Source organism: Mizuhopecten yessoensis, unplaced genomic scaffold, assembly GCF_002113885.1.
Source record: "Mizuhopecten yessoensis strain PY_sf001 unplaced genomic scaffold, ASM211388v2 scaffold2461, whole genome shotgun sequence".
In the NCBI taxonomy this organism is placed as follows: domain Eukaryota; kingdom Metazoa; phylum Mollusca; class Bivalvia; order Pectinida; family Pectinidae; genus Mizuhopecten; species Mizuhopecten yessoensis.
In genome coordinates, this window is record NW_018404557.1 from 314,298 (window position 1) to 339,091 (window position 24,794).

The window sequence follows — 24,794 nt, forward strand, 5'->3', positions numbered from 1 at the left end:
CGAAATATGTTCTGATATAAATGTAAACCGCCTCGTGTAGCATCACACTTTGCTGAATATGCTTCTGTTTGGGAACGTTGAAGCTCTCCTGTGTAGAAATGAAGAGCGGGTAAGTTGTTCTGATTATATAAGAACATAGGTGAACTGTGCATAATTTTGGTTTTGGTGTTTAACCTTGGGTTACCGACTAAGTAGGTCCATACATTCTACCGTTGGAGTTCCGGTTTCCGGTGCGTCTCGTTTTCGGCAGTTCACCCGGCGTCTGACAAATTTCGTGTCCAGAGAGTTTGGCCGCGATGTCCGACGCGTCTCTTTGCAGCCCAGTTCGGCTCGATGACTGACACATCTTGTGTTCAGATAGTTTGGCCAATGTTTTACTCGTTTCGTGTCCAAACACTTCGATTTTTGTAATTCCCGTGTTTAGACAGTTCGCTAGAAATAAAGTATCATACAGAAAAAAAATAACCGATCAGTTTGATTTCTTCGACGTAGCATTCAAAAGATCCTAAGATATATTGGTAGAATACAACAGGAAAATCTAAACGATACCTTAGGGGGCTGGAATCTAACAAGTCTTGAGTCTGGAAATGTTCACTGATGTCTGACACATCTGGAGTGCCATAGTTCTTAAAGTATATTATCCAGAAAATTGATCGTTTTTACGACCATTTGACATATGAAGCTCTCGCCTAACTTTTAAGGACCATGGTGTCACACACTAGTTAATGCAACAGTCATTTAATCCACATTGCTATAAACATTGTTCTTAGTATTGTCAAGTCAACGTATTCATCCAGGTAACATGTAGATCTACCTGTGTGGGATATATATATATGGTGTATATAAATGGGTGTATTGGTATTGCGGTTTGACCAACAGTGGTTAATCATTCATTTTACCCACGGGTGCTGTTGTTTTTGATTTATTCCAATTCCCGTGACACCAAATATATATATATATATAGGTAACTTTCCTGCAATGACGTCATTGTTTTCACGCTAATGATGATGGTGGTCAGATAGGTGTAAAACAGGGACCTTTGGGGCCTTTTGCGAGATGATATATAATCAACAATGTATATTATGAAAACAGCAACTGTAGTACGAGCTCATTTGTATTAGCATTACCTTATTCCTGTACTTCGTTAATGAAGTAAACATGTTCGTTTTGCTACCATGAGCAGTTGTTTGGAGAGCATCATAAAGTTGCCCGACTCTTGTCCAAATCCTGTGACCTCATACGTAGCCCAATCATACTCTATTGGAATAAGTCACGACAGACATAATTGATAGATAATTGTATTAGCATGAATAACCAATGCGGTACCAAGGTAAACAATGGCTGGTTCAGGTGTGTTTTTACCTAGGATCGAAGTTAATCCCTTTTAAAAAAAAAAAAAAAAAATGTTTAAACCAGCTACAGAAAGAGGTTAATATGTCGATACAAATGTTCTGATAGGTGCAACTGGGAAAGGTGTTCATCTTCCAGTGAATTCCGCAGCCTGCTCGCCATCGTGCCTTGGCCTTGAACTCGATTTGAGGGGTCTGGCGTCGAAGGGTACTTTGACGGGGGAGGGATGTATTATATGGAGATAAAAGTCTAAAGTAATAGAATGCACGTGTGGTACGTGTCAGTTGGCCACGTCGGAGAGGCACGAGTTAATTTGTACGTGACTCGGGGAGGTTGTGAAGCAGGCTGAGCCATACCGAGTTAGATACGGCATCCATTATCTCTCAGGTACGGGACAGCTCCTTTTCATGGACACATTAGAAAAATGTAAAAGTAATATATCAGGTACTTCAGTGAAGATTACAGAAAGGAAAGCAAGGACGAGAAATTAAAAAAAGGAAAAATAAAACCCGGCCCGGAGCCTGACCAGTATATGTTAATATCGGCGTATACAAATCGGCCATGTTCCGGCCTTGTTTTGCATTTCATTCTATCTTTATTTATTTTTAATCGTCTCAACCCTATTGGTTGTTTACGTGAACACGACATAGTGTTGCCAGTATCTATTGTTGGCCAGGTAAGTGTCGATCAGGAAAAGTGTTGACTATCGGGTTGGGGTTCTAACAGGTGTAAACATCGTTAGTTATGGTGCATGTGTGTGTACGGATATCCGTAACACTTAAGCTGTATCGATGTAATACAGATTGTAACACTCCGCAACAAATTACCGACTGCCGGGGAGCTAGACAATACAACTACGGAGGATACGTGTAGCATACACACTGAATCTATATACATAACAGGTAGTGCATGTCTACAATCATATACCAGGTCAGCTTCTATCACACAGACACAAAATGTTATCGGTAGAGCCAAGGCATTAACGTATGGTTATTTACGTTCATGCACACGTGCTGTTTGAAATGTTATTTCTGACGTAATAAGTCTGGGATGTCCTGGTCAGTATCCGAGCAGATGTTCTGTATCTGTATATTTACTGGAAGTTAGCTCACTACTGAGCAAAGTTTATCCAGGTGACTAATGCCGGGAAACTGACCGCTTTCTGAGGCAGTGTACCTGTTTTGTTCTTATGCCAGTAGTATTGGTCATCGCATTGGTCATCGTTCTTTCTTAAATATTAATACGTTGCTAACCTGTATGGAATCATTTCTCACCTGTCCCGTAAGTTGATTAGGTAGTTAACCACTTGTATCTTTGTAATGACCTAAATGTATTACTCCCATCACAGTGTAACAGAGCCGTCAGAATGCTGTCGAACAAAACAGTCAAACATAAACCTTTCTTTAAAAGAAAAATGTTCACCGACCTGTACAAGTGTTGTTGTGAGGAGGGGATGAAACTGATGGGAACAGAAAATGACGTAAGTTCATCAAGGAATACAGAGTGGTTCATAACGATATCATAGCTTAATTCGTATTTACTGTATATATTTATTAATCAAATGAATCGTTCTTGAAGAAAAGTACCGTCTTTTGATATTTCGTCGATTGTATAAGGTAATGTGATAATTGCCAACATTTCATTTTCCGTTTGTATTAATCTGTGGGACGCGTTACCTTAATAATCTGAAGCTACTATAATCAACTCCTACTAAATAGGGCAGATAACGTGCTAAAACAATCTAAATATCTTTTAAAAGTTGGATTTTGTTTTCATGAACACGTAAAGATCCTTCATTTGAGGAACTAACGCACGCTCACTTCTAATTTAAGATATATGCGAACGTAATCGGTTCTTAAATCTTTCACCGATGAATTTAGTTTTGTAAAACATTTCACATAGTTTAAGTAATTGACGGAATACCTTTGCTAACTGTAAACCTCGACACTGTTCTATTAGTTAACAAAAAAGATGGATCAATATACCCAGAGTTAACGTTCCTGACACTAATTGTGCTCGAAAATAAGGGATTGTGATATAACATAAATATTTCAGCAAAGACAGTTGCAAAGGTTGTATTCGAGTATAGTCATTCATTATGGTTATTTTTGAATATTTGATTATAACATTTATTATGTTTGTATTTGATATAGAAAGTTATCGTGGTTGTATTTGATATAGACAGTTATCTTGGTTGTATTTGATATGAACAGTTATCGTGGTTGTATTTGATATAGACAGTTATCGTGGTTGTATTTAATATAGACAGTTATCGTGGTTGTATTTGATTTAGACAGTTATCGTGATTGTATTTGATATAGACAGTTATCGTGGTTGTATTTGATATAAACAATTATCGTGGTTGTATTTGATATAGACAGTTATCGTGGTTGTATTTAATATAGACAGTTATCGTGGTTGTATTTGATATAAACAGTTATCGTGGTTGTATTTGATATAGACCGATATCGTTGTTGTATTTGATATAGACATTTATCGTGGTTGTATTTGATATAGGCAGTTATCGCGGTTGTATTTGATATAGACAGTTATCGTGGTTGTATTTGAATATGGAAGTAACCGATTTGCGTTCTTACCGACATGAAACTTAAAAACCACCGTTCAATCCTATATAGACAAAGTTATAAGTTTTAGTTCAAGTATAGAAACAAACAATCGTGGTTGTACATGATTATAAACACATGTATCATTCTTTTAATATAAGCAGTTACCAGTTACCAGTTGGTTTAAACCTGGTATGTCCTACGTATTTAAGCCTATTTCGGCCTCCTCCGCAGTATGACAACAAACGTCACTGTCTTTCAGTTATATATCCCTCATATATACATTTGTCACAACCCATCCCGGATTAACTCGGATTTTCTATAATCATTTGTTTCAAACATGAACGTTGTGATGATTGCACTGTGTATTCGTGATCCCCGATAATAACAGCCACGTTAGTCCGCCATTGTTGACGTAGCTACCTGGACATCCGGACACCATAACGACATATTTATGAATGAGCGTGCAATACCTCGATCGATGAGACGCTGACGTCACGGATGTGATGATTGCCGTGTTGTGTCCTGTCGTGAATCAGAGTCTTGGTCGGAATATCAGTTCAATAGTCGGATGTATTTTGTGAAGCAATGGCTGTCATAAAAATAGGAATTGTTTGTTTGTTCCCGATTTTTCTTCTATAAAGACACTGACTTCGTTTAACTGAGAGTCTATCTTTCCCCGAAACAAAAAACAACAACAACAAACTGTTTTACGAGGTGACAATAAGAAAACCTTTGCCTATTGCGACCTCACAGTTGCATATCTGCTCTCTGGTCGGTTTAGTATTATACAGTATATATAATATAAATAACAAAATGACTTATTCGTCACTGTAGACAAAATATGTATTTTATTCACATTGCAAAGACTGATATTTCACATGAAAAATATAAATGTAAGATCGGGTTATCATAGGGTAAAGTTTCTACAGCATAATCCCAACCGAGGCGCATGATTACAAATTTTATCCGAAGCCGACATAAACCGATCTTGTGTTATACCGGTGAATGATCATTTCTAGCGCCTCATTAGTTTTCAAGAAATTTCATTTCATTTTAGTTTGCAATCGATCTGCCTGCGGACGCTTCTTTAATGCAAAAGCTACATTTGAAAACGTCATCATCAGTACCCCGTGGTATCAGCAGTGCCCCAGAGTATTACGTCAGTCTCCGCGGCCCTTTCATCATCATTTTAAACCCTCCGCATGAAAAGTAATCCGTGCTATTAAAAGAATTAGTACAAGTTTCACGGAGTAAATTGTAACTTATATATATAATACCGTAAATTTAATACCATCAAGGCATCACACTTATGACAGAAAACTTTAGAGCATCTTGTTTGTTAATTCGACTGAGCGCCCGGATGAAAACATCGCCATGTGAACTTTCGTGCCAAATTTAACCTTAATGTGCCATCATGGCTGTAAATATTGTACATGTTATCATACATTGTATCTTGACTATATGTAATGCCCCGGTCACACATTCACGGATCGTCTTGCCGGATCCACTACGGATGGAAACTCACGGATGACCCCGGAATAGTCAATATCCGTGATCCGCTACGGATATGGATTGCTACGGTTCGATACGGTTTAGTACGGAATGACACGTGTCAAGACGTTTGTACTGCGGATTAACAACGGGTCGCTACGATTTTAGCACGGATTATTAGTACGAACCAGAACGGTCTGGCACGGATTAGTACAAATTCGCACGGACGTGCCACGGTAAGCATCCGTATGCAAACTCCCGCGTGCTCGCGTGTTCATTCCACAACTTAGCTTTAATTTAAGTACTGGTTAGTACAAGTACGTAGTTCACCGTCACTAACCGTACTGATCCTTGGCGACTTTAGACCGAGGATATACTACGAATAGGTTCGGATAATTACGGTTTATTACGGACTACAACGGATGAGTACGTTCTACTACGGATCAGTAAGGATGTACCACGGTTGTCTGATCCGTGGTGAATTTTTGAACATGTTCAAAAAATGTCACGGATATACAAGAACTACTACGATTGACCCAAGACACAATACGGACGTACAGCTGCGGACCACTACAGATCGCCACAACTGATGCCGGATCGTATCCGTGTCAAATCCGGCGTCTAATCCGTGAATGTGTAACCGGGGCATAATATGAGCTTCATGCTCAATATGTTATCAAGAATCAATAAAGCCTTATTATGGCTTTTCACTAAAAGGGAAAAAACTATTGTTTATTGTTATGTTTTTTATTATCATTATTCTACACAAATCTTGTCACAGTACTTTCTCCTCAATGACAGCAGGTATATCCTTGATATTTTGACATGTTGTAGGTCATGGTCTGGTGATGCCATTGCAGTATTTTCAACTTCATCACACATTCAATATTGCCGCCATGACCTATAAAATGATATTTTGTTTACCTTTTTTAAAACAGACATATCTCCTTAAGTATATAAATAGTACTGTGTTTTTGTTATAATATACTGATATATATTGTGGTTGGGGCTAAATTTGACCCATGCCATGTAATGAGGAAAAAGGTCAAGTTTAAATTCTCGCCATGAGGTCAAAGGTCACCTATTTTCATATTTTTTTCATTTTTTATTTTTTTTTAAAGACTCTTTTTGTAATCGATAGGGAATGTCCACCCGATCAATTTGATGTATTTATTTTTTCTGCTACATTTTCATTAACGTCCTATGGCGTGTTCATTATTGCCTTTCGTTTTTGAAAACCGACAATATTTTTACAAACTTCAACGATCTTTTTCTCCAATTCTGCGATTGCAATAGTAACTACAATTGGTACATGTATTCCTCTGGGGGCCCTTACGAACTTATGTTACTTTTTGGAGCAATTAATATTCTAAGATGGCCGCCACGAACTCTGATTTGTTAACAGCCTATTTTTTGATTTTTTGATGTCATACAGAGATAAGCAACAGCAAAGTTTTTCTTTCATACTGTTTTAACAAAAATTGTCAACTTCAGGTTTTCGGTAGGGGTTAATGTTCGAATGTGTAATTTTGTGAAACAAACTTCAAAAAACTTCTTCTCAATAACCAAGTGACCCAAGGTCATAATATTTATCGAATATTCATGCTCAAAGCAATGGACTATCAAGTTTGATAATATGAATGACCTTGACCCATGTTCAAGGTCACTGGGGTCAATTATGAAAAAAAATCTTCAAAAGACTCCTTCTCAATGACGGAAATGCCCAGGGTATTGGTATTTGGTCTGTGGCATGCTAGGATGATGGGCTACAAGGTTTATGGACATGCATTACCATCAAAGATCAACTTCCGGTATATGATAGAGGTTAAATTCGAACAAGTGACAAATTTCAAACATTCCAGGACTTTTACCACTGGTGGAAGTGAAGTAGCTCGTACTATTTACGAGTTCTTTCCCTTCCACCAGTAGTAAAAGTCCTGGTAGAATTGTTCACCTACAAATATACCTCAATGGTGTGATATAGGTGAAAAGCCCGTCAAATTGTTAACCAACAATTTTTAGTTTACTATTTTTGTTTTTATTATTTTATCATGCACTTTGCCCATATGGCACGTAAGGCCTTTCATTTTCTTGTACTCAGTTTTGTCGGATAAAAGCGCGCTGGCGGGTTTAATGTGGGAGGATATCATAGAATCCGGAGAAAACGCACGCGGTCGGCATTGCTGGATCTACATGTAACCACTGTTACCGTTACGTAAACCTGTGGGTTGTTTTGATATCATACCTTCTATATAAATGTCGTTATCTGATAAGTTGAGAAAGACGAGGGGATTAAAATGTTTTCTGTTTGTTTTACGGTGTACTGAAGGTTATTTTCATACAAGGATAACATTCACAAAAACAATATTAGATGCTTCAAAATGCGCACAAAGTATGTCTCATCGATTACTCGTGTGATCACCAAAACGGTTGTTGGCTATTCTCTACTGAACATGTTGAAACGTTTATTTGACGTTGATTGTTGATGGTGGTGGCATATTTTCAACCATCGGAGGGTATTGTTGGCCTCATGTTCGCCTCGGTAAACAATGCTTCCTCAGTATGAAAGTATGCAATTCCGCCCTGTCATAACTGTAGCATTTATATAGTGTAGGCTCGTAGTGGTAGGGCACCAGTGCCGTGACACCAGCATTACGTAAGCCAGAGTCCCGGTGTGCCGAGGCACGTAAGCGTAGAGACAATTTCAGGAATAGATGTACATACACGTGGAGAGAATAAAGGCACTTGTACCTATTACCATACCACCAGTCGAGTATATCTTTCTGAGAGCATGCTTGTTTTTGTTCCGTCAACTTCCTGTCCCCCACTCCTCAATGTGCACGAGCAATACACGAGAGCAAACATGTATTTGTAAGTCAATGATTATGTATTGGGGTCCGTGAGCTTATCTTCCTTTCTTTGGGAACTAATAATGATCATTTATATGGGAGTGGCAACAAAACTAATATTTTCGAAACATTTGAATCCATTTTTCTGAGCCGTGTTTTAAAATAATGTTATTTGTCACCAGTGCCCCGTAGCTTTGCGTCAGTGTTTTTGGCCCTTCATCATCAGTACCCCATAGTGTTGTATCAGATTCTTTGGCCCTTCCTCGCCAGTGCCCCTTAGTGTTGTATCATGGCCCTTCCTCGTCAGTACCCTATAGTGTTGTATCAGATTCTTTGGGCCTTCCTCGTCAGTGCCCCTTATTGTTGTATCATGGCCCTTCCTCGTCACTGCCCCATATTGTTGTATCAGATTCTTTGGGCCTTCCTCGTCAGTGCCCCTTAGTGTTTCTATCATGGCCCTTCCTCGTCAGTACCCTATAGTGTTGTATCAGATTCTTTGGGCCTTCCTCGTCAGTGCCCCTTATTGTTGTATCATGGCCCTTCCTCGTCATTGCCCCATATTGTTGTATCAGATTCTTTGGGCCTTCCTCGTCACTGCCCCATATTGTTGTATCAGATTCTTTGGGCCTTCCTCGTCAGTGCCCCCTTAGTGTTGTATCATGGCCCTTCCTTGTCAGTACCCTATAGTGTTGTATCATGGCCCTTCCTCGTCAGTACCCTATAGTGTTGTATCATGGCCCTTCCCTGTCAGCGCCCGATTATTGTATCCTTCATCATCACGTGGTACTACTACCTTTTAGTGCCATTTGGATTCGCGCGGAACTGTACCTATGATTGTTTGGTGTTACGTGGTAACAAGAGGTTTGTGTTAGTTCCTAGTCACTCTTGTAAATCAGAATAATCACAAATATCATCACATTTACAAGTAGTCACAAGTTTCCATACATTAAACACATCGCAAATGGCGCTGTGGTTCTTTAACATGCATTACTATTGCTGATAACCTTAATTAAGCCCGGTAGAGATTTGTGTTATACTTTGTCAGCGTGGTATAGTACACGTTTACCATTACATATATTTACATTTTCAACGAGTAGTTAAACATTCTATCCACTTATTTCATGATACTAACGTCAGTTTGTGAAGTTCTTGGAACATCAGTTTCAGTGTTGTCACAATCAGAGAGGTGACGTCATAATAGTGGGAGGATTCGCAACAAATGTAGAACAAATCTTAGTCTAAAGGTTGTCAGTGTCACGTGGTACAACCACGGAATTTCGTGGGCTGTAAAACTTATAGAAGTCTTAAGTGGTCAGAATATATATAGTATCGTAAAATACATTTACAAAAATACACCCGTACAGTCCAAAGTCTTACGTGGTCAGAATATATATAGTATCGTACATTTACAAAAACACACACGAACAGTCCGAAGTCTTGAGTGGTCAGAAAATAATACGTATCGTAAAATACATTTACAAAAACACACCCGTACTGCCCGAAGTCTTACGTGGTCAGAAAATAATAGTATCGTAAAACACATTTACAAAAACACACCCGTACAGTCCGAAGTCTTAAGCCGTCAGAATATATATAGTATCGTAAAATACATTTACAAAAACACACCCGTACAGTCCGAAGTCTTAAGCCGTCAGAATATACATAGTATCGTAAAACACATTTACAAAAAACACACCCGTACAGTCCGAAGTCTTAAGCCGTCAGAATATATATAGTATCGTAAAATACATTTACAAAAACACACCCGTACAGTCCGAAGTCTTAAGCCGTCAGAATATACATAGTATCGTAAAACACATTTACAAAAAACACACCCGTACAGTCCGAAGTCTTAAGCCGTCAGAATATATATAGTATCGTAAAATACATTTACAAAAACACACCCGTACAGTCCGAAGTCTTACGTGGTCAGAATATATATAGTATCGTAAAACACACTTACAAAAACACACCCGTACAGTCCGAAGTCTTACGCGGTCAGAATATATATAGTATCGTAAAACACATTTACAAAAACACACCCGTACAGTCCGAAGTCTTAAGCCGTCAGAATATACATAGTATCGTAAAACACATTTACAAAAACACACCCGTACAGTCCGAAGTCTTAAGCCGTCAGAATATACATAGTATCGTAAAACACATTTACAAAAACACACCCGTACAGTCCGATGTCTTAAGCCGTCAGAATATATATAGTATCGTAAAACACATTTACAAAAACACACCCGTACAGTGCGAAGTCTTAAGCCGTCAGAATATACATGGTATCGTAAAACACATTTACAAAAACACACCCGTACAGTCCGAAGTCTTAAGCCGTCAGAATATATATAGTATCGTAAAATACATTTACAAAAACACACCCGTACAGTCCGATGTCTTAAGCCGTCAGAATATATATAGTATCGTAAAATACATTTACAAAAATACACCCGTACAGTCCAAAGTCTTACGTGGTCAGAATATATATAGTATCGTAAAACACATTTACAAAAACACACCCGAGCAAGTCCGAGGTCTTACGTGGTCAGAATATACATAGTATCGTAAAACACATTTACAAAAACACACCCGTACAGTCCGAAGTCTTACGTGGTCAGAATATAAATAGTATCGTAAAATAAATTAGCATAAACACACCCGTACAGTCCGAAGTCTTACGTGGTCAGAATATATATAGTATCGTAAAACAAATTTACAAAAACACAACCGTACAGTCCGAAGTCTTGAGTGGTCAGAACATACATAGTATCGTAAAACACATTTACAAAAACACACCCGTACAGTCCGAAGTCTTGAGTGGTCAGAACATACATAGTATCGTAAAACACATTTACATAATGAAATAAGATGTCTCCTTTACCTGAGTCAGACCTGAGAGTCTGATAATAATATCTCGTTACTTAGGAGTGTTGTGTTCAAAGGTATACGGTGGGCACGAGTTATTCTGACAACAATGATTATAATTAATTATATGACAACTTCAAAACTAAAGCGTCATAAATTAAAATTGAGTACAGTTTAAGAGAGCTAATGTCAATGACTCTTTACCAAAAGTAGTTTCGGCGTATAATATAAAAAAAAATGAAGTAAAAAGGCAACAGTTTATCCAAATTTTCTATTGGGCTTGCAGGTGAGAAAATATGAAAAACTGTTCAGAAAGATATGTTGATGGTTTAGAGAGGTGTTGCTAGGCCTGGTGAGCGTTTGTTACTACACATTCTACTGCATGGTGTATGATTGTGTGAGACGTTTATTATTGTTCTATATACTACAGGTAGGTAGGGTCATAATGTGTACCATGCTAGATTCACCTGGTATGTATACTCCGAATGTACTCCTGGCCAAAACCAGTACCAGTGTAGCACCCAGACCCCCTAGACCTCTCTCGATCATCACTCTATCCACTAGTGTCGCTGCTGCTGCCTGTTTAACAAGGAGTACATCTAGTGTCTGTCATACCTGTAGTTTTAGCTATGAACCCCACCCAATAACACCTCCCATACACACAGGTAAACTCACCTATGTGATTGTTTTATAAATAGTATGGCTTATGTGTCTGCTGTATCTTCCTGTCAGGCAAGACGAACCTCGCTACCCCAGCTGCCACGTGACCCGGAGAAAAGCCGGAAGTCTTCATCCATTGGTCACTTGAGATCTCTGACAGCGATGACCGACTCTGACGATGATGATTCTGGAGGTAACGACGTATGTGTGAAATGTAACCGGAGGAAGGTGGCGATTAGCGACAGCGATGGGCGAGTGAATGGCAACTGTTTTCCACTTGAGAACAGGCCAGATGACAAAATGGCGTTCAGTGCGGCGATAGTTGTCGGCGGAGGAAGAGGAGGAGGTGGTGGTGGTGGTGGTGGAATTCTGAAAAACAGAAATCGAGTGAATTTAGACAATGTGGAATTACAGGAAGTATGTAGATGCCCAAATACTGAGAGTTGTAAATACAAAAACCGCGAAACTGTGATATTAAACGTTGGTGGTCAAGTGTTCGAGACACTCAAAACCACCCTTAAAAGATTAAAAACATGCAAGTTAGCTCGAGATAGTGAGATGATGAAACATTACAGGGAAACTAAAGGAGACTTTTTCTTCGACAGAGATCCTCAGGCCTTCAGTGTGATACTTAATTACCTACGGACAGGAGAGCTCCATTTACCAACATACTTGTGTGGTCCCGCTCTCCAACGAGAGTTTGAATATTGGGGCGTACAGGAAATGGACATTGAACGTTGTTGTTGGCAACCATACAACACGTGGAAAACGCAAAATCAGTCATTAGAAAAATTGGAATATGACCGGAAGCGATCGACTACTCTGAAAGAACTTGAGGAAGACCGGAAGAGTGCTAGCTGTTGGAAGAGGAGCCGTGCCAGAGTTTGGAACTTTCTTCAGGACCCGAACTCATCATGTTGCGCAAAGGTGAGTTATATTTCTTTCCGTATTCGTTGAGCGTTTTCTCTGGATATACTTAGGAAGTAGTTTGTATCGCCTATTAAAAAGCACGAACAATGTTTTAATTCGTCTATGAATTTGTTTATAAGAGAATAAGATATTTAAATTAGTTATTCACTGTCATATTTTGTTCAAATGTTTACCACCGTTTTGGTGCATATGTTTTAGTGTCGCGGTTAAGGTGAGCTAAGTCGGTTACGCTGTTTAGCTGAGCCGAGCTGTTGACGCTATGTAGGTCAGCGAAGTAATAACAAGTTTCCAGTGAGCTGAATATGTGACGCGGTTTAGCTGAGCTTAGTCGTTGACGCGGTTTTGCTGAGCTTAGTCGGTGATGTGGTTAAGCTGAGCTTAGTCGTTGACGCGGTTTAGCTGAACTAAGTCGTTGACGCGGTTTAGCTGAACTTAGTCGTTGACGCGGTTAAGCTGAGCTTAGTCGTTGACGCGGTTTAGCTGAGCTTAGTCGTTGACGCGGTTTAGCTGAACTTAGTCGTTGGCGCGGTTTAGCTGAACTTAGTCTTTGACACGGTTAACTGAGATTAGTCGTTGGCGCGGTTAAGGTGAGCTTAGTCGTTGACGCGGGTTAGCTGAGCTTAGTAGTTGTTGCGGTCCTGTATCTTATATATTATTGATTGCATGCGTAAGTGATAGACAATTAAAACCGCTTGTTGTAGCAAAGAAACAATCAAAAAAGCGCAAAATGAATCATTGACTGATTTTGTGTATCGTCAAATAAAATAATGATCATGGTTACAGGATACATAGTGTTTACGACAATGGAGGAACTACGGTGCGTTAGTGTATATTGATAGAGATTCACAGTCGGTTGTTTGATTACCCTGACATCTGCCTAAAACATAACGTAGGCGAGCTACTCAACTATCAATTATCAAAGTGGAAATGTGGGTTGTGGTGTTGCATTCTTGTTTACGTACAATCAGTGGCCTTTATGGTGGTGGTCTGATCTACAGCCATGTTGACAGGCGTAGACGTGTTAACGGAAACACTGTTACGGTGATATTCCCGTGTCACTCCGTACTGTAGATACAACCCCGAGTCTTGGGTTACCTAGGATACACCCGTGTCACTCCGTACTGTAGATATAACCCCGAGTCTTGGGTTACCTAGGATATTCCCGTGTCACTCCATGCTATAGATGTAACCCCGAGTCTGTGTTAATCTAGTTTACACCCGTGTCACTCCGTACTGTAGATATAACCCCGAGTCTGAGGTTACCTAGGACACACCCGTGTCACTCCGTACTGGAGATATAACCCCGAGTCTTGGGTTACCTAGGATACACCCGTGTCACTCCGTACTGTAGATATAACCCGGAGTCTGAGGTTACCTAGGATACATCCGTGTCAGTCCGTACTGTAGATATAACCCCGAGTCTTGGGTTACCTAGGATATTCCCGTGTCACTCCGTACTGTAGATGTAACCTCGAGTCTGAGGTTACCTAGGATACATCCGTGTCAGTCCGTACTGTAGATATAACCCCGAGTCTGAGGTTACCTAGGATATACCCTTGTCACTCCGTACTGTCGATATAACCCCGAGTCTTGGGTTACCTATGATACACCCGTGTCACTCCGTCCTGTAGATATAACCCCGAGTCTGAGGTTACCTAGGATTCATCCGTGTCACTCCGTACTGTAGATGTAACCTCGAGGCTGAGGTTACCTAGGATACATCCGTGTCATTCCGTACTGTAGATATAACCCCGAGTCTGAGGTTACCTAGGATTCATCCGTGTCACTCCGTACTGTAGATGTAACCCCGAGTCGGAGGTTACCTAGGATACATCCGTGTCAGTCCGCACTGTAGATATAACCCCGAGTCTGAGGTTACCTAGGATCCACCCGTGTCACTCCGTACTGTAGATATAACCCGGAGTCTGAGGTTACCTAGGATACATCCGTGTCACTCCGTACTGTAGATGTAACCCCGAGTCTGTGATTACTTAATACACACGGCTCATCTTTTTAAGACACTACCTTATGATGTTTACTTACCTGTCCACATTCTCGTCCTGTCTTGTCTTTGCCCTTCTCCTTGTTCGTTTCCTCGTTTTCTCGCTTTTGTCCGCGCCCTTTTCCTCAACCTAATCTTATACACTTGACCGCAATTTGGTCTTCGCCATTTGTCTTTGTTCCTGTCCTCACTGTTTTTCCTCATGCTTTCTCTTCGCCCTTTTTTTCAGAGCTATTTCCTCGCTCGTTTTCTATCCCTTTGTCATTGCCCGTGTCCGCGAACTTGTCCTATATCCTTAAACTTGCTCTCGCACTTCGTCCTCGATGCTCTCCTCGGCCTTGTCGTCACCGTTTGTCCACGCTCTTTGTCCTCACCCTTTCTTTCAGACCTTTGACCTCGACCTTGGCCTTTTTATTACGTATTCTTCTTGTTGTCCTTTCTTTTGTCCACGCTTCTGCCATTGCTTTTTGTCCTCACCATTTTCCCCAGTCTTGTCCCGTCCTTATCTTCGTTCTTGCCCTCGCCTTTTGTCCTTGTTTTGACCTGGCAATCATCCTCGCCTTTTGTCGTTTCCATTATCCTCGCTCTGGTCGCTGCTCCGGTTCTTCCCTTTTACTCGATCATTGTTCACGTCCTTGTCCTCGGTCTTGTTCTCGCCCATTACCTCTCTCTTTATCTCGCCTTTTGCCTTTGCTTTTGTCGTGACCCTCTGTAATCGACTGTATCATCGCTCTCTTCTTTCGCTCTGCCTCCTTTTCCTCGCATTTAACCTCGCTCTTGACCTTCACCCTCATTCTTGTCCTTACCCTTTGTCGTCGCTGGTGTCATGGCCGTATGCCCTCGCCCTTTTACCTTGCCCTAGTTGTTGCCCTTTGTACTCGCGCTGCGCTATACTGCTCTCGTAGTAAGTTAATGCTCGATTTACGTAACAATTTCTTGTTTAAAAATCAGCGACTTGTGCCGCGGAAACATACACTTACCAAACGGTATTTTTCTATAAGGTTCTATAACATTCATCAATCATCTTTTATATCATAACAATTCCGGGCATCTATTTAAATATGTGACTAATATATGTCTTGAATTACAGTGTATTGGGCGAGTGTCAATATCTATTGAATTAACGAACAGTATCCAACGTTTTCTTGAACTTTGGGAAAGTTGCAAACACTTTTTAAAAGTTTTCAGTTTGATCAACCTTGATAGGAGTTGATAGCCATGCAGCATTTAATGAAAATCAAAACAAACTATCGGGGGATATACCTATAAATATACACTAAAAGAGGAAAGTGTATGTATATAGTAAATTGTTGAACGATTGAGAAAGCATTTTTTAAATATATAAACTTTATTTATTTTACAACAATTATGAAACAAGTTATGTTAACTTATATTAATCACTCTTGTTGGCCCGGATATTAGCACGCGATGGGCTTTGTGTGGGAGGAAACCGGAGTACCCGGAGAAAACCCAAGAAGTCGGGCAGGTGGCCCCGAAAGCATTTATTGAATAATGGGCCAATATTTAACAAGTATTCGTCCTTTGGGCGTAGAAATTATTCCGGCTAAATCCAAACTTTGACAAAAAGAAGCCATTTAATGATTGCTTGCATTATTAAAACATGTGATATGTTCGAACTTCTTGTAAGACACTTTATTCTTATATATGTTTTCTTAAATTAGTTATTGACCTAGATATCTACGATTATCATTATAATGTTGGTGTTAAATGTCTGAAAGAAACGGCAGAAATCAACTACCATAGGCTAGTAATATCTCTTCCAACAAATATCTACAGATGCGTCACAGACACACACGTGTATCAGAGCTGTAGTAATGGGTTTTAAATAGCGTCGTTTGACAGAATCCAGTAGTCATGTTCTCCTTACTTTTTTCGCAACGGTCCTATTTTTTCGTCGACAGAAATGATAGGATGTCAAAAATAAGAATGTTTGATTAGTGGAGTCAGTGCTAATGTTTCAGTGTTGGGGGAGTATTTTGGAGGGGAAGTCAGGACGAGGTTCTGTCGTTATATTACTAGTTACCGTCTGTCCTTTATCACTCTGAAATTGGCAACGTGCTTAATACAAGGATACCAGGAACAACTGTGTATCACTGCTCTCATCCGGGTACTCAGCCTGCCAAACACAACACTCCGTCATGTTTTAATACGTACAACACGGAATAGGGAACATCAGTACTGAAACAATAGTTGGTTTACATCAAAATAATTTACAATGCAGATGGTACTTTCTTATTCGTCCGATTAAACGTCCCTCCGTCTGTCACACATCGATTTCATATAACTTAAGCTATAACAGAAATCCAAATCAGTCCCGCGTACCATGCCCTAGAAGTCTAACGGAAGGAGGTGGTATTATAGGTCACGCGTTAGAAAGCCTATTTAGTCAGAAACGGATCACGGATCACTTACAAACATATCGACCAAGACGGAGTGTGTTTGGCTGCATCCCGAACGGTCTATATCTGTCTGGCTGTTCAGGACACGTAACGAGTGTCAATACGGAAGGATACGAGCTCTAATGCTTGGGAAACATGCTCTCGTCCATTACTAACCGACCGACGAGGAGGTCCCCAGGAGCAGACGGGGTTAATGTGACGTGACGGCACCCTTATCGCTAACCAAAAACCAATCAGAACCCGCACGAATGAAAATTGGAGTTGCGTCGTTCCAAACAAAAGTCTGCAGGAATAGCTCCCAGGGGTTAAAACTGTTTTTGTTTGTAAATCCGACCCCCAACAAAATATGTCTTGCTAGGTTTTGTCATTACCTGTTCATGCTGACGGTATACCTCTTCGGGTCATCTGACCCCAATTCCATTCACAGGATTAATTCCAAAATTATCATAAATGATCCTGAGACGATGCGGACAAAGTGATGTTATTGTTTGGGTCAGTCCAACATCCATGATAGCCGACATAGCGGCCATTTCTAAAAACAATGTGTTTCAATCTTTTAATTTTTCTTTTCAACTTGGTTTGATTGAGCCAAAACTAGATAGGTTAATTTCAAAATGGTGGCTATGGCAGCCGTCTTTAAATGTGTTTTGCACTAATTTATCTTTATCAACTTAATGGGCGTCTTATTTCTTTATAAAATAATTTAAATATGTAAAACTAAATGCATGAATACAGTACAAGTATCGATATGTAATTATAAGTGCATCATTCTTATCTTCAAGAGAAAGTCACATTCTTTTATGAAATAACGTGTGTACATTTAAATGACATTTATTCTTGAGGGTAATAATATATACCTCTTGTGTTTCAGATATACGCCTGGATTTCCATCGTGTTTGTGTTCATGTCAATATTTTCGTTCTGTGCGGAGACCCATCCCGACTTCCAGGTCCATCCGTCTACAACACAGGGCTACGAGGATCTGTACAATCTCTTCGCTCTTAAAGACAAACTCATGATTGACGTGAAGGAAACGTCCGGGGTCAGGGACCTCTCCAACGTCACTATAAGTGTAGACAACAAGACACTTCCGGGGGAGGAGGCGGAGGACGACGTCAACACCGTGCCACATCCAGCCCTCCTCATTATCGACCTCATCTGCGTCACATTCTTCACTCTGGAGTTCGTTACTAGATTCGTGTTCTGTCCAAGAAAGGTCCAGTTTATCACTGCCTTACAAAACATCATAGATTTTGTAGCAATTGTCCCGGACTATATCGAGTTTATTATCCACGCATTCTATCCTTCAGGAAGTGAATTGCCTTTTATGGATTTTATTGTTATATTGCGCATGCTCAGGTTATGCAGGATCTTTCGATTGATCCGCCATGTCCCTGGATTGTGGATTCTATTATATACTCTTAAAGCTAGCTTCAACGAATTATTGCTCATGTTTGTTTTCTTATTAATAGGAATGGTTGTATTTGCCTCGTTGATTCATTTTGCGGAAGGTAAAAAAGGATTCGATAACATACCTATCGGATTTTGGTGGAGTGTCGTTACCATGACAACAGTAGGTTACGGAGATATGCATCCCACCACAGCGTTTGGTTACATTATAGGATCTTTGTGTGCCATTTCCGGTTTGCTCATGATCGCATTCACCGTTCCGATCATTGTCAGTAACTTTGTTCTGTATTATACGCATGTGCAGTATGGCATAGTACGACACGAGCGCGAAAAGTCGAAACTTCTGGATTTTAACTCTGACGATGAGGAATGTTGTGTAGATCATTCAGAAAATCCAGAGAGCGAAACAGCAGAACAAAGACAGTCTTTCAAAAACAAAAGAGACCGAAGTCCGACTGACAAAACTCTGCCACGAGAAATGGGAGTGCCCGAACTCTTTAGTTCCAAGTCAACGGATGGTAATTTCAACAAGTTATGATAGTGCGTGCAATGTACCGTCCGTATAGCCAAACTGAGTACTGATAAGTTTGTTTATAATGGCCATGACCTTCAATATGTCTCATAACCGTGGCAAAATGTTTTATTACCTTTTGTTGAAGGTTAAAGTAACATTATCTCTAATTATAACTTGTTTCCTTTTGTTACCCGATATATTCGTTAATCCATTCCATATAAATTCCGTGTTGCCTATCTATGACACGACGCCTATATGCAAAGAGAACTCACCAAGGGTTGTCTCCCCATTCCTGGGGTAGTATTTCGTTATAACAACAAATCAGATAAATAATAATGGTAGTTTTCAGCGATTTATCTTCGTAAGAAATGAATAGCTTAGTTTATGGACAGAAAACTTTCCATGATTTAATACCGTTTTCAAGGGGAGGAATGTTTTTCTACCGGTGTCGGATTCCTCTTGGTGATGTGGCGACTCAGTGTCCTGTGATTATTAATTTAAACTTGGCATTAAACTGTGATTTTGTTTTTTGTGTATACCCATGGATTACACCTTCTTACCGATTCCTTAGAGCTATATCTGTGCAAGCCATATGTCACATAGTGTTCAAGCATTTCTTATTGTATTGTCTAAGAAACGTTTTGCTTAGATATTACAGTCGGAAAGGGAATGGTGATAAAATCATTAGAGAAAGGAAAACGCACTCAATTTTCTACATAATAGTGACTCGATACCTACCATGTATACCGGATTATGACGTAGTTGTAATATATTAGTACTAAAACACGACATAGCTGTTATATATTAGTGAAATAGATTAAAATTACCAAACACTAAACAATTTGCGTGAGCAGATTTTATATATAGATCAGTTCAATTATAAGACTCATTCCCATAACTTGTTATTATAGAACCAACCCACACGTTACTCGCCTCAATTTTACTTCAAATCAGATTCCTAAATTTAAGATGTCAATGTGATATCGACATATACGTGCCATTATAGTAGTTGGTGTCATAGGGACCACAGGGACCTGAGAATTTGTTACAGCTATATTTGGATCTAAACTGAGGTGTTCAGAGTAATTGTACATGTTTTAGGGGTTTAGATTGACTTTCAGTAAAAATGACATCCCAATGATCATATTTATATATACGAAAAGTCAACCTTAAACCCTGTAAAATTACTCTGAACACCTTAGTTTAGGTCCAAATATAGCTTTAACAAATTCTCAGGTCCCTGAGATGGGGAGCTGTATGGCGAGCCAACTTAAATTATATAGTGAAGGAGCAATGTCGAACCTGTATTTCATATATCTTCAGATCTTTGTATACAATTAAGATGTCTTATACATAAATAAGATATATAATACTATATATCAGATACCTGGTACGTTATTTTAAGATATCCAACAAGAAAAATCAATTTATGATATATCATATAGTGTTTGATATGTCTTATATACGTTGGAAGTGTCTTATACTAGTCGTACACTTTAGTTTTAATATTTGGCCATGAATATCAGTTGAATAGAGTAAGTTGCCTTGTCATTTACCTGTACACTTCTACTATCAGGTAAATTTCAATCAATCAATCCTATTTAACGTTGACGGAAAAACCTTCAACCACCGGGGATAGCTTTCTTTATGTTCATAATTTGTCCTCGTTAAAACATTCTTTTGAACGAATAAACTTCTTAACCAAATCCCATTTGTATGCGCGTTAACTTCCATAAAAACGGGAGGATATTTGTTTTCAAATGTTACATAAATAAATTAAACATAACCCTTCAGTTGTTAACGGCAACTTTTGACACGAACTAGGGAGTTTAAATAACGAGTAGGCAAGCCTTATAAAACATACATAGCTACCAGTGGACATTATGAAACGTAATGTTTGTACAGTCATATAAAATCACTCATTAGGAGTTCGTATCGCCAAATAAGTATGAAATGACTTCTTGGTAATCCAGTTTTCTTTATCTTATGTTTCCTGCAGCGGTAACGTCCCAGTAAAAGGATTAACGTCCAGGCAATAAAAACACCATTTTTCAGTGTCGAGAGTCCGAGTCAGCTAGATGTTTGATTCAGTGTTATGGTGCCTTTCGTTTTTGCCTATTCAAATATCATTATTAATTAAAATATCTTATGAAAATGGGGAGAAGTTCCATTTTAAAATTTGATTAGACTTAATCAACTTCAATCTTTTACGAATGTTATTTATAATTTAGCTAGATTTTAGTAGAAAGTGTCTTGGACTTATAATAGAGTAACGTACATTTTTATCAACATTGTAAAAATCTTCTTGCGGAAATAATTTCCGTCCATTTTATTTGAAATATATCGGATTGGCATGTGTCCTGCACAATACTCACCACGTTCAGGTGGTTAACTTTTACTCCTTTTTAATCGTAGTCTAACTTAGTTATTTTACACTCTATGCAAGTTAACAATACGTCAATTAGGTATACAGTTATCGCCTCCTTGATAGACAAGTCAGACAACAGGGGGCGCTTCAAGCATTACTTCTGCCACTGCGTCTAACGATGATTGGACGTAAATAGGTTATTGTCCTTTTAACAATTTTGCACATTATATTTTGTATTTTGATATTAAAGAAATCGTCCTGTTGTCGCCCGTCTTCTTCTAGTCTTTGTATATCGACCTTTGCTTTTGAAACAATTGTGTCTCGAAGTTCGATCACAAATGTTTGGTCCAATCAACTGGCTTGGTACGTTTGGCCGCATATCTGATACTACTGCTAGTGGACTGTCTCCATACAGCAATCATCGATATATCATTTTCACAGTCTCGTTTACGCCAGAATAAGTATAATCAACGGCTGTTCTGTCTAAATAACAGTTACACAAACATAACTATACCTAGCAAGTGTACTGTCCCAATAACACAACCATAAGTATACCTAGCAAGTGTACTGTCTCAATAACACAACCACAAGTGTACCTAGTGAGTGTACTGTCTCAATAACACAACCACAAGTATACCTAGTGAGTGTACTGTCTCAATAACACAACCATAAGTATACCTAGCAAGTGTACTGTCTCAATAACACAACCACAAGTGTACCTAGTGAGTGTACTGTCTCAATAACACAACCACAAGTGTACCTAGCAAGTGTACTGTCTCAATAACACAACCATACGTATACCTAGCAAGTGAACTGTCTCAATAACACAACCACAAGCATACCTAGCAAGTGTACTGTCTCAATAACACAACCATACGTATACCTAGTAAGTGTTCTGTCTCAATAACACAACCATACGTATACCTAGCAAGTGTACTGTCTCAATAACACAACCACAAGCATACCTAGCAAGTGTACTGTCTCAATAACACAACCATAAGTATACCTAGTGAGTGTACTGTCTCAATAACACAACCATACGTATACCTAGCAAGTGTACTGTCTCAATAACACAACCACAAGCATACCTAGCAAGTGTACTGTCTCAATAACACAACCATAAGTATACCTAGTGAGTGTACTGTCTCAATAACACAACCATACGTATACCTAGCAAGTGTACTGTCTCAATAACACAACCACAAGCATACCTAGCAAGTGTACTGTCTCAATAACACAACCATAAGTATACCTAGTGAGTGTACTGTCTCAATAACACAACCATACGTATACCTAGCAAGTGTACTGTCTCAATAACACAACCACAAGCATACCTAGCAAGTGTACTGTCTCAATAACACAACCATAAGTATACCTAGCGATTGAACTGTCTCTTTAACACAACCAAAGGTATACATAGCAAGTGAACTGTCTCAATAACACAACCGGAAGTATACATAGAGAGTGTTCTGTCTAAATAACAAAACCATAAGTATACCTAGTGAGTGTTCTGTCTAAATAACAAAACCATAAGTATACCTAGTGAGTGTTCTGTCTCAATATCACAGCCATAAGTATACCTAGCGAGTGTTCTGTCTAAATAACAAAACCATAAGTATACATAGCGAGTGGCCTGTCTCAATCACATAACCATAAGTATACACAACCATAAGTATACATAGCGAGTAAACTGTCTCAATAACACAACCATAAGTATACACGACCATAAGTATACACAACCACAAGTATACATAGCGAGTGCTCTGTCTCAATAACAAAACCATAAGTATACCTAGCGAGTGTTCTGTCTCAATAACAAAACCGGAAGCATACCTAACAAGTGTACGGTCTCAATCACAAAACCGGAAGTATACCTAGCAAGTGTACTGTGTCAATAACATAACCATAAGTATACCTAGCGAGTGTTCTGTCTCAATAACAAAACCGAAAGCATACCTAGCATTTGTACTGTCTCAGTAACAAAACCGGAAGTATACCTAGCAATTGTACTGTCTCAATAACACAGCCATAAGTAACCCTAGCGAGTGTACTGTCTTAACCCTTTCACCCCTAGGTAACTTTAGTAGTTTCTACCATACATTGATCTGGATGAGTCCATTACAGTCTAAAGTGGTGAAAGGGTTAATAACACAACCATAAGTATACATAGCGACTGTACTGTCTCAATAACAAAACCACAAGTACACCTAGTAATTGTACTGTCTCAATAATAAAACCAGAAATATACCTAGCAAGTGTACTGTCCCAATTACAAAACCGGAAGTTTACCTAGCAATTGAACTGTCTCAATAACAAAACCGGAAGTATACCTAGCACGTGTACTGTCTAAATTACAAAACCGGAAGTATACCTAGCAAGTGTACTTTCTCAATAACACAACGATAAGTATACCTATTTCACAGACTTTATCAGTTTCCCTTGCTTGTGAACTTTAATCTTTGTTGTGTGAATATGAAAAATAAATATGGTTCGACACATTGCACTTAGATGATCGCATGCACTTGTTGGAAAGTTAAATTCGGTATTGTCGTATTTTTACAGCAAAAACATTTCCATTGCCATTTTACTTCCGAGTGACACGGATAACTATGAACATTAACGATGGTTGGTATGAAAACATACATTAGGCATTGATTATTTGAAGTTAAAATGAAATGGAACAGACTTGTTTGTAGCATTGAGTTACCATGATGGACACCACTTAGCCTAAACATTTGTAATGGTAAAATATACACGCATTTAACACCCAATATCTTCATAAGTGTTTGACCGTATTCCAGTTTGCCCTACGTTTGCACGTTGTTGAAAGCGTGGGTAAGTGTGTCTGGTAAGGAATGTCGACATTTTACTGTTACAACAGGTAATCTTTGTTCTTCTCGTCAATTACGATCAATATTGGATAGTTTTACACATGTACATCTAAATCCGTCGCCTTGACGACGAATGGCCATCCTCGGTTAATCAGTCAGAAACATGACAGAAATACCTACATTACATAGATACAAGGTTGATCACATGATGAATTATGACTGTAAAAGCATTTTTTCGAGGTGTGGAAAAACAAGCGCGAAAACACCCAGAAATGAATATTTATTTATAAATTATATACAATGTAGATCATAGATATACAGAATAGGCAGATTTCAGCATCATAGCCAACGCAAACATTTCCAAACTATAATCACACCGAAGAATCACAACACGAACATTTGCACATGCGAAAATTTCTTCTTAACTATTTACAACCTTACTCTGACATCAATTTTCTTTCCGAAAGACTATGAGGACAGTGCTAGACACTCTTATCATGAAATTTTTATGTGAATACTACAAATTACACT

The 24,794-nt window shown here is 39.0% G+C and overlaps 1 protein-coding gene across 6 annotated transcripts in view; it reads left to right on the plus strand.

The window, feature by feature from the left end:
* Positions 1-21,698, plus strand: part of LOC110446037 (potassium voltage-gated channel protein Shaw-like) — a 42,927-nt gene extending 21,229 nt beyond the window's left edge. For 4 of the 6 annotated variants that reach the window (XM_021490983.1, XM_021490984.1, XM_021490987.1 and 1 more), the window contains exons 2-3: positions 11,861-12,715; positions 18,012-21,698. In XM_021490983.1, coding sequence (XP_021346658.1) covers positions 11,861-12,715; positions 18,012-19,088 — 1,932 coding nt within the window. In that variant the 3' untranslated portion in view covers positions 19,089-21,698. Of the gene's footprint in view, positions 1-35; positions 110-2,615; positions 2,831-11,860; positions 12,716-18,011 lie in introns of those variants that run through there. The other 2 variants (XM_021490985.1, XM_021490982.1) reach the window with 2 other exon arrangements.
* Positions 21,699-24,794: the final 3,096 nt, after the last annotated feature.